Source organism: Suricata suricatta, chromosome 1, assembly GCF_006229205.1.
Source record: "Suricata suricatta isolate VVHF042 chromosome 1, meerkat_22Aug2017_6uvM2_HiC, whole genome shotgun sequence".
Taxonomy (NCBI): domain Eukaryota; kingdom Metazoa; phylum Chordata; class Mammalia; order Carnivora; family Herpestidae; genus Suricata; species Suricata suricatta.
The window spans coordinates 73,413,143-73,424,730 of NC_043700.1; the positions used below are offsets into that span (position 1 = coordinate 73,413,143).

General features: G+C 35.7%; 1 protein-coding gene across 1 annotated transcript in view; it reads left to right on the forward strand.

Moving 5' to 3' along the window:
* IQCM (IQ motif containing M) overlaps window positions 1–3,042 on the forward strand; it is a 426,883-nt gene extending 423,841 nt beyond the window's left edge. Inside the window, exon 13 of the mRNA XM_029954957.1 lies at window positions 2,626–3,042. Coding sequence (XP_029810817.1) covers window positions 2,626–2,735 — 110 coding nt within the window. The 3' untranslated portion in view covers window positions 2,736–3,042. The remainder of the gene's footprint in view (window positions 1–2,625) is intronic.
* The last annotated feature ends 8,546 nt before the right edge of the window (window positions 3,043–11,588 follow it).

An 11,588-nucleotide genomic window follows, 5' to 3' on the forward strand; every position in this document is an offset into this window, starting at 1 on the left:
ATTTTTGACAAAGCAGGAAAGAGTATCCGATGGAAAAAAGACTGCCTCTTTAGCAGGTGGTGCTGGGAGAACTGGACAGCAACATGCAGAAGAATGAAACTAGACCACTTTCTTACACCATACACAAAAATCAACTCAAAATGGCTGAAGGACCTGAATGTGAGACAGGAAACCATCAAAACCCTCGAGGAGAAAGTAGAAAAAAACCTCCTAGACCTCCACCGCAGCAATCTCCTACTCGACACATCCCCAAAAGCGAGGGAAATGAAAGCAAAACTGAACTCTTGGGACCTCATCAAGGTAAAAAGCTTCTGCAAGGCAAAGGAAACAATCAAGAAAACTAACAGGCAACCAACAGAATGGGAAAAGATAGTTGCAAATGACATATCAGATAAAGGGCTAGTATTGAAAATATACAAGGAATTCCCTCTCTCTTTATTAACCTCATCCTGCCTCCTCAATGCTGTATCCCTTAGGGCCTCACCCCTCCACTGTAGTCTCCTGATGAACTCCCCATTTTGAGTAGACCCTATGCTTTATCTCCTGTCCCACTCCCCTCATAAAGCTGAATAAAGTTCAGGTATCCAGGGCTCTGAGAAAACCTCAGAGCAAACCAAACAAAACAATACAAAACAAAACGGACTTTGGCACTCAAATATCCACTAAGGTTACTGAATTTACTTTGTTTTTGGCCTTTGCATTTTCCTACTTCTCTGCCAGCTTAGCAATGCAGTTAAAATACATGTAATATTTTATTCAGGATCTGACTTGTTTTAATCAAAAGGATTGTTCTCTGTTATATGATGAAAATGAAGGTCAAGGATACTTACTTTGCAAGATTAAAAATATATCACTTATACTTATATATTTATTCTTCCCCAAATTAAATGATCCTTTATTTAATTGAAACACTTATGAAATAATGGATTGTACAATTTAGGAGTTTGCTCCCATTCCCACTTCTGATCATCACCACCCACTTCTGACTAGGATTCTGGTCATCTGTGTGTGAGTTTTTCCTCCCACACCAACAAGTAGTTCTTGGATATTAGCTTGGTGTCCTGGATGTCTCTCATGCAGGAGCCACCCAAAGGCTCATCCAGAGTCACCTCATTAGGGCAAAAGACACTCCTAGTGCTTGTATCACTTAGAAAATTACAAAGGTTTTAGGAGTTCAGTGCCAAGAATCAGAAGGCAAGGACCAATATATTTTTTCTATTATCTCACATAATTATTAGCAAAATACCTTTATAAAGCTTACACATTATAGCATCATGGTATAATACAGTGACTCTATCTTGAATAGTTATGAGGTGTCAGACATACCTTTTTTTTAAAAAAAAAACTGGTAGACTTTATTTTTTTAAGGAGTTTTAGGTTTATAGCAATACTGGCAGAAAGTAGAGTGCTCCCATATACCTCCTCCTTGCACCCTCATTCTCCCATTCCTTATTTTTAACACCTTGCTTTAGTATGGTATATTTGTTATAAATAGTCAATATTAATACCTTATTACACATATATTTTGATATATGGGTTTTTGGATCCTTTCAACAGCCAAAGGAGACAGATATTATCCCCATTTCAAAAATAAGGAAAGTAAGATTGAGCACTAAGTCTGTATTCATTGACAAATGTGTAAGAACAAGAGCTTGGACCATGATATTGACTATTTTTTTCTATTTTACCTAATTTGAGAAATCCTGAGTTTTAACTATCTTCTGTCTAATGAAATGTATGGTTAGTATTGTATATAATTTTAAAAATTCACAGTAAGAAATCATTTTTTCCTGAAATCTAATCTTTAGAACTAACATGCTTATCTTGTGTAACTACTAGAATAGAACACCATTTAGTGGTTACTGACCATCACAGTTACAATGATAAATATGAATTATTATAAATACTCTGAATGTGGAATAATTTAGTTATGTCATTAGAAGCTTGCTATTTTCTATTGGCAAGATAGATAAACATAAAACAGCTACAATGCCCTGATTCTTCTTTACAACACATAAAGTCATTAAATTCCTTGTAGTAAAGTGGATTGTTCTTGTCATAACTTAAACTGTTTTTGGTTATGTTTTCACTTCATAAGAACAATAGGTCTTACAAGGCAAAAACACACTACTGTATCTGTAAGTTAGTGTGTGTAAAATGGTAGATATATTAAATCTATGACTTTTATTTCTCATTTGGAAAGTCATTTTATACCTAAAGATGAACTTATGATAAGCAATCCATACAAATAGTAGTTTATATTGATTTGAATATCAGTACCAGAACTAAGTATATTGTATTGCAGAAAACAATAATAATACTGTTGCGCCTAAGGTCAAACACATGTTGCATCTGACTTATCTGAAGTACACTGTATATTGATGGAATCCAGGTTCTGCCATCCCTTATTTCAGCTGTTTGGTTTTATAGTAACTCTTGCTGAGTCTCTTGTGATGCTATATAATGTAGTACAATACACTGGAAAGAAATGTGTCCAACTCAAACCTTTTGAATGTTCTAGAACAACTATAACTTATTTCCTGTAATGTTTTATGATTTTAGATGCATAGCACATTGTCATATTATTTGAAAATTTATTATTGTAATTGCATATTTCTCTTATAGTGAATGGACATCCAATACTCAGAAGAGCTAATATCCAGATCGTTGGAAAGTTAGTATCCAGATCTATAAGAGAAAGGAAAATGAGACATTTACCAGAAGAAGTAGAATAATGTTTCAACACAATGTTATTATCTTAAGAGTTGAACCTATCGACCCCAAAAGATACATTAACATCAGCCATGGATTAATTATGTATCAACAGGAAAAAATGGCAACCATCTTTGGATATCAAAAGAAGGATTTCAACAAGTCAGTTTATAACTTCTAAATATCTTTGGATAAACCATTCATTGGGTCATCTTCACTAAATGCTAGTGTTTTATCATAATGAAGTTGAAACCACACAGTGTCAAGTGTTCCTTTCATTGGACTTTAATTTCTGTTGTCCCATTACCAATAAATGCCATAAAGAAACTTTACAATTTTTATTTCTAGAAATGTACTTAATTTTTTTGGAAATGGTTTCTCAAAATGTGTTTTAAACTATATGACTTTATTAGTGTGGTCATAGTATTATTTTTCCCTATTCTCATTCCTCACTCAAGTGAAAAACTGGAAGTCAATACATGGTGTTCCTGATTTGCTTGCCTTAGTTCAGAAAGGATTTGAAGCACAGTTGGCCAACACCAGATTTTTAAGAATCTTGAATTTAATATTATCCATCCATCCATTCTTACATCCATCAAGTTATCCATCAATCCCGCCCTCTCCTACTCTCTCCTTCTATGAATGCAGTTGGAGAAACATGTGAAATAACAGAGTATGTACCTAACATAGAGACTAGATGTGAATAGAGGTGGGAACTACAGGTGTTTCATTTTTTTTTATTGTTACCTGTGATCTATGACTTCTGTAATCAACTCTGGTTTAAGAATAAAATCTCTCTCAGGCTACTTGATTTGGTGAAGTTTACTGTAGAATCCATATGGAAATTATTAGAATAAAATGTTTAGAAAAGCCAGTTACAAAAATCATGTTAGGTCAGGGCCTCACCAAAACCAGAACGAAGCTGGATTAAAAACGATGCTAATCCTCTAACCATAAAGTGTTCACAGTACAGCACTTGATGGAAGTGGGGCAGTGGGTGGGGGGTGAGGGGGAGGGAAGCAATTCAAACTAAAATGTAGACATTAGCTTATTTGTGAAATTAAAGTATCCAAATTCTCCCTGTTGGTAACTGAAAGTGTTTCATTTTAAAGAAAAACATTTTTCTTTATTTCAGTACTAAAAAAATCTGGAAAGTGCACAATAAAAAAAGGGGGGATCACACATGAGTTGAGTTCCAGCATGGTAACAGATCATCAGCCTGCTCCCTTTTATAGCATTATTAGGATGAAATTTGGCTAGGTTTCTGCTACCACTATTCAAGAAAAAATTGGGAGCAAAGGCATAGAATTATAATGAAAGGCACCTACAAACTAAATTACAGGAATTTCTAATGAGTGTTATGTAATGACTGTCACTATTTCAAATGGCAAATATATTTATAAGAGAAAACAATTACTATGAGAAACCATCAAAATTACCTTGTAAAAATAAAACATAAAAATTAAGGTATGATTATGACAATTGAGGGCAGAATATAAAAGTTAATTTTTCCTTTAATAAAATGTGATAATTGTTCTTATCTCATATTTCCCACATTTGACTGTTATTCTTGATTTTTAGCAAACTGACGTAGGGCTACTGAATGTCTTTTAAAGGTGTGATCCTACACTGAAGTTCAGTGACAATATGTCACTCTGGAGCTGCAGAAGACAGTGTAAGGTCAGGGAAAAGAAGCCTTCACTTTTCCATAGTTAGTTTCTATATAAAAATTGGCACTTGGTTCTCATCAAAGAACAAGAAATATTGGATATGCTCTAAATGTCCATTGTGTTTTTGAGCCAGCTACCTGATGGAAGTCATCACTTATATGTAAATGAACTGTCAATGGCTTGCCACTGTTGGCAGTCACTGGACTGTGAAGGGTATGTCTTAATAAGAACCGAAGCTCTTCACAGACTTTGATTTACTGGAAATAAAATAGAAAAGTCCTCTGAGACTACAAAGGACACTTGTTTCAGATAAAACGTCTAGACAGTAGCAATATATTTAGGCCTTTTATTATAGCAAAACTGCAAATTAGAATGGAGTGGTGAGAAAGTTCCTGTGACCCAGCTGAGTTCTAAAACACCACTTCTGACTAGAGTAATACAATCTGTAAAATAGCTAAGCCAAATTAAATAAAAGTGCATTAGGAAAAAAACCAGAAACAAGGAAAAGTCCAGATTCAGGTTTGTTACATCTTTTAGTCTCTATGTTTTATGTTTTACATTTTCTTATGAGTCTATATTTTTCTTAATAAATTCAGCTATTAGAGTACTAATGCAGCTATGATCCTTCACCATGAACTACCTGTCAGAAAATTCAGGGGCACCTGTGTGGCTCAGTTGGTTAAGTATATGACTCTTGATTTCAGCTCAGGTCCTGATCTCACACTTTGTGGGATCAAGCCCAGCATTTGGCTCTGCACTGGCAGAGTGGAGACTGTTTGGGATTCCCTCTCTCCAACTCTCCCTGCCCCTCTCCCACTTATGGGTGCTCTCTCTCTCTCTCTCTCTCTCTCTCTATCTCAAAGCTTAAAAAATTAAAAAAATAAAATTCAGATTTAAGGGGGTTCTTCTTTGTCTATCCATTTCTTTTCCCAACTTCCACTCCAAACATACAACTGAAATACTGAATTCTCTGTAACTACTAAAATTTTTATTAATGCTGTTAATATCAATCATATATTAAATTTGTAAAATGCTGTAGTATTTGCAATATGCTTTCACATAAATTTGAATTGTAGAAACTTTAATAGTGTTAAAAAATTATTAAAGAAGACAATGTAAACAATTATAAAAGACAGAAAGTGAATAGTCTCCATTCAGAGAACTACAAAATGAGGTGGAAGGCAAGAAGCTTTTACAGGATAAAGAATAAAGAACAAGGAAGAGAAAACTAAAAGCTGTCTGGCTGGGGCCTCATGGTCAACCTTGTTTGGGGTGAGAAGCAATAAGGAAATAAGTAGAGTCCAGAGTTGGTTTGGCATTTGGGGATCAGCTGAAATCATATACTGTGTTTCTTGGTCAAGTGGAGCATTTACACAAACATTTATTTGTTTTGTGGGAGAGAGAGAGTGTGTGTGGGAGGGGCAGAGAGAGAGAGGGAGAGAGAGACTCCCAAGCAGGCCCCACAATGTCCGTCCGCATGGAGCCCAATGTGGGGCTTGACCTGACAAACCATGAGATCACGAGCTGAGCCAATATCAAGAGTTGGATGCTTAACTGCCTGAGCCACCCAGGTGTCCAGACAGGAGCCGTTCTTTTTATATAAAAGACCAGTCATTTTCAGTCTGGAGAAATAGGCTACCAGAATCTATTACTTGCAGAGCAATGAAGGGAGACACAGAATTGTACCACTTCCAGACTTTTCTATATAAATAATCAAGAAAAAATATGATTAAATGGTGTGAAAAATGAGTTATCATTTCAGAAGTTATTCTTCACTTTATTCCAATAGCAAGAATATCAAAGAATAAAAAGATTCCCATTCTAAAAGATTTTTAAACAACTAAGGAAAAAAGAAAGTGTAAAGGACCCAAATTCTAAATAGGTTTGCTGAAAGTTTTGAACAAATGTGCTCCTTAAGCCTGCTCCTTTCAAAATTGCTATCTCTTTCTGAAATAAATATTTAAACATTCAAGTTTTTCAGTTATTAAGCATATTCCACATTAGACTCTGTTTCCTCCAAATTCTTTGAGCAGTGTGCACATTTGGCTAGTAGTCTACATTGTAAAATACAAATTTCTAAAATAATAATAATAATAATAATAATAATAATAATAATAATAATAATGTAAAAACCATATTTACAGCCCCTCTATGCAAAATTTTGCTTTGGAAATGAGTTCTGTAGGGACAAAGGGCAAGTGCAGTGCATTTATGGTAGATTACCTCGTGGCATTGACCAAGCCTGGTGGTTCTAACATCAGTGGCTGTCAAGTAGCTTCCTGATTCAGAGCTTCTTGATTGGGGCAAGCCGGTTCCTGGGGTAACACAGAGTGACTCACAGAACTCCTGCAATCTGTTCCTTGTGCAACACCACCGATTGTTTTGAATCATCTGTCTAATAAATCTAATTAATATAGCTACTGTTGCCCTGTCTTCTTCAACTGAGAACCCTAACCCATTTATTTTCCTTTTTTGTTTCTTTCCTCCCGCCTCCCTTTCTTCCTTCCTTTCTTCCCTTCTTCCTTCCTTCCCTCTTTACTAAATAACATTAGTCAAAAAAGATTCTACCAACATAAAGGTATTTAAAAGTTAAGATGCATTTCTTAAAATGAAAATTTTGGAAGTACTCCATAAGCATAAAGGCCAGATACCTGATCTCTTGGCAGGTCACATTATCCAAACCAATCCCAGCTCATTTTTCCCCCTGCATGTAATGGCAGCTTCATCTTAGTTGAAAGCATATTTGATACCTTAAATAATATTCCTATAAGTAATCCTCTATAGAAGAAAGGGCAGGATATCAGAAAAGTAACTTTATTTTTGAAAGCAGGATGATAATTTGATGAAACTCAGGAAGCTTGACAGTTGTATATAATCCATGAAAATGAAAGGGATGGAATAGGATGAGACTTACCAGTTTAATCCTTCTGCATTTTCACGTGTATACTAAAGACTAAACTGTTAGTAAATTTTGTACTGTTTCAATGATGCAGTGGTCAGTCTGGAAGTAAAATCTCTCTTATAGTTAGATAACTAATGGAACATATATTGTGGGGTGTTGTAATAAGTGAAATATGACTTTAAGGAAAACTGATATTGCCTTATGCAAATGCAGGTCCTATAGATTTTCATCATAAACCGAGATATCAGGCCAATCTGTAAAAGAGCCTGAAAATATGTCTTTGAAACATCATTGGTGCTTCAGAATTTTAAATATGTGATATTCTTGATAAAACGGGGTTTTTCCTATTTGTAAAACTCCCTTATCCTAAAAGAAAAACACCAAAAATGTAACTATTTTACAGAATTGAGTAGCTGGAGCAGGCATTGTTTAAATGGTTGAAAGCCCTCGTTTTATAAAAATTAAAACTGAAATCAAGGGTTAAGTGAGGTCATACAGCAATTTATTGTCTGAGCTGGGATTGGCATCGGATCTTCTGATTCCCAGCCCAGTCTTTCTTATCCTATTCTTTATTACCTCTACAGAAGACAAAAATGTGTGGATTTTTCTAGAAAGAGGGATCCACAATCCGGCCCAAACCAGGCAGCATCACAAACAACTGAAAGTGCCCAATGCCTCTTGACTTCTCTGGTATTCTTTCTTCCCACACATAAAAAATCTCCCTGCTGTCCTTGCTTGCACCCTCCTTTTCCTCAAGCTTTAGAATAGGTTAGCTAATTTGATCAATTAAATTGGTTCAAGGTGTTAATGGATCCTAATGGCTTCATGTATTACCTTGTTTGCATTTTAACAAGGCCTGTCAACTGTCTGTGAGTGACTAATGTTGGGAGCTCAGACCTCCTGCAAACCAGCTGAGGGGCAGCCTGGTAACATTTATGTCACTATGTACTGCAAATTTTATTGAAACCCCAAAAATCCCTATTAGAATTTTTATTTTGTGTGTTTTTTAAGTAAGCGTCCCTCCTAATACACATTTTTTGACTAGATGATTATATCAATACAGTATATTATTTCAGGTTTTATGTAGGGAAAGTTCTTGCTTAATCTTGACTCCCAGGCTAGTCCACACAAAGTTTCTGAGTTAAGTCACAAAGAATTACATTAAAAAAAAAAAAAAAACCCTCGTGTTTCTTATGTAAGATACTTTGCCAGTTTGTTCTCTTCAAAACAGTTCCTGGATTTGTCCCTTTCTTTTTCATGTTGATATTCATTCTGCTAGTCCAGGACTTTATCATTCCTAATCTAGATTTCTTAATATGTCTCTCACTTTTCTATATCGGTGTTCTGTTCTCCAATCCATCTAGCAATGCATGGCCTTCCTCCTAAATCTGTCTTGGACATCCCTTGTTCTTTACTTTCCCGACCTTTGACTAAAGTTCATATCTGTACCCTTGCCTTCTGTGTCACTTCACCTTATTGCCTAGTCTGCTGACCACAAGAGCAAGCCTCCTCCCTCCCTCAGTTCAAGGCACCTCTCCCCTTTTCTCCTTGTCTGTTTGAAATTTAGCCAGTTATCTAGACAACCAGCCCTAGAGCTACACTTTCAAACCTTTCCCAGAAAACCCAGTCATCCTCAGTGCTTTCATTCCCTTCTGCCAGTATGAATTTCTCTGCACCATTTATTTTTGTTCTCGATGCTGTTATTTTGCACTGATGTATACTGCTCTCAATGAGTTGTTTCATGTGCAGAACTTTTAACTTACCAGAAAAAAAAAAAAGACTCTTGAGAGCAAAGATTCTACCACATCCCTAAACCCAGCACAAGTCTTTGAGAAATGTTCATTGAATTCAGAGGATTTAAACCAGACTGCCCAATCAGGCTGACCAGGCTAGCTAGGGTTTTGCTCAGATATGAAAGGCTTCAGACTTTGATCCTACACCAAACGCTGGCAAATGTATAGACAGTAGCAGGTGGCAAAAAGGCTGATGAAAAAATGTGTTAGCTAAATTGAGACAATTGTGAGAGTCAAATAGGTACCAAAAATAGCTAAAATTATCTACTTTCCCACCAACTAATTTTGTTATATTGGACCTATAAAATAATTCTATTAGAAATTGTTTTTGAAAATAAAATTTTCTCCCCAAAATAAAAATAGCATATATTTATACCTTAATGTAACATACAAAAATATCTTTTAATTGATTATTTAAACATTAAAAAGAAGAGATGCAGTATAATTGTTCTTTGTATTGTTGCCAGAGCCCAAGGGTGCAAGAGTAGACCAGGTTCAGCCACTCACTACAGACAGATCTAAAGGCAGATAGAGGAACAGAGGTGTTTAGAAAGGAATTTATTTCAGTGAGGCCAAAACGGGGAAGAGAGCAGAGAGCTGACTAGTGTCCCAAGAACTAGCTTCAAGATGCTAATACTTCTACATTTAGATAATGAAAACCCGGAACAAAGATGGGCGGGTACATGCAGCTGAGCAGCAAAGATTGGGCTAATCTTTGGGGTCAATCAGGGTCTTGATGGCATCAAGGCAGCTGTCTTTGCTGGAGGGGTAGTTTCAGTTCCTATCGCTGCGTGTTTTATCCTTGGGGCCTCTTGCCTGAGTTAACAGATAAGCTGGAGGGAAAAAAAAAGTAATTAAGAGGAACAAGTTGAAGGCAAAATGGTGTCAGTCAAGGCAATGGACTGGATCCTCCTTCAGCAGTAATTCACATTTTTAAATCCCATACTTTAATGAATTAACAGTGACTTTAATACAATGCCATTGGTATTTCTCTGAAATATGGTCTCATTCTTTTTATTTTTTTCCATAAAACTACCTGAAATAGACTTCTAAGTTGCATTTTATGGTTAACAAATTTAAAATGGACACCTTCCATTGAATCTTCTCTGTAGATTATATTATTTTTGATGAAAAGAACACTAAAAATACCAAGGTATCTGGAAAGCTCAGAGCAAATTCTGCTAAGTCAAGAATATTCTCAAGTGTAAAATTGTTTGTATTAATATATAAATATTTCAACTCCAATATTTTCACAGATATTCATGGTCAGCCTCCAGTTAGAATCTATTTTTTAGTATTTGTACATAAAAAAGTGTATCAAATATGTTAATATGACTTTTTTGGTTGTTTGTCAACTTCGGATGGTGTAAAATCATGGGTATTTTGTCACTTTTACTTCATTCCAGAACATAAGTTATTCAATTAAATATTAGAACTCTAATAACATAGTGTTCCTACCAGTTGAGATACTCCAAAGCAGACTACAGAATGTCAGAATTAAATGTTAGATATCATTTCAGTTAGTTTTACTTTTGTATAAATAAATATCAGTGTCTTCTTGTTTACCAGTTTTGTTTTCCAATATATTGCAATTCAATAACATCTTTCAAAGATAGCATTTTTGACAATTCCCTTTGTTAAGTAATTTTAGTAAAGATTTCATATTGACTCTGAAGAAAATCTAGAGGACTCAAAAGGACTTAACTTACAAAGTAGTTCTTTAAAAGCAAACATCCTGAAATCGGAATGATGATGGGCAGCAGTGAGAGAAAGTAATACCGCTATTCTGAAGTATCTCTTCAGTTTCAGTCATCTTTTTTTTTTTAACTTTTTTAAAAGTTTATTCGTTTTTGACAGAGAGAGCGAGCGAGCATGAATGCAGGAGGGCCAGAGAGACTAGGAGACACAGAATCCGAAACAGGCTCAGGTGCTGAGCTGTCAGCAGAGAGCCTGATGCAGGGCTTGAGCTCACATACTGTAAGATCATGACCTGAGCCCATATCAGACACTTAACCGAATGAGCCACCCAGGTGCCCCTCAGTCATCTCTTTATCCCAAAACCTCTGTAGTACAGTTATTCTAACTCAGGTTACCAGTGCGTGTGTGCGTGTGTGAGAAATTCAGCAACTACAGATTCTATTACAGAATACTGCAGCTTGTTCATATGCAATTTGAATTATGTGTGTACTACAACTAATTCCAAGAATATTTCTGCCTCAAATATTTCTTTATTTTTTAAGTTTATTTATTTATTTATCTGAGAGGGAGAGAGAGTACACTCACACACGGTAGGAGGGGGCAGAGAGAGATGTAGAGAGATAGAATCCCAAGTACGCCCCATGCTTTCAGCACAGACCCTGATGCGGGTCTCAAACTCATGAACTGTGAGATCATGACCTGAGCCAAAAATAAGAATCAGCCACTTAACTGACTGAGCCACCCAGGCATTCCCCAAATATTTCTTAGTTTTTTAGGGGCATTATTTTTACTGTAATCTCATGCTTTACAAAA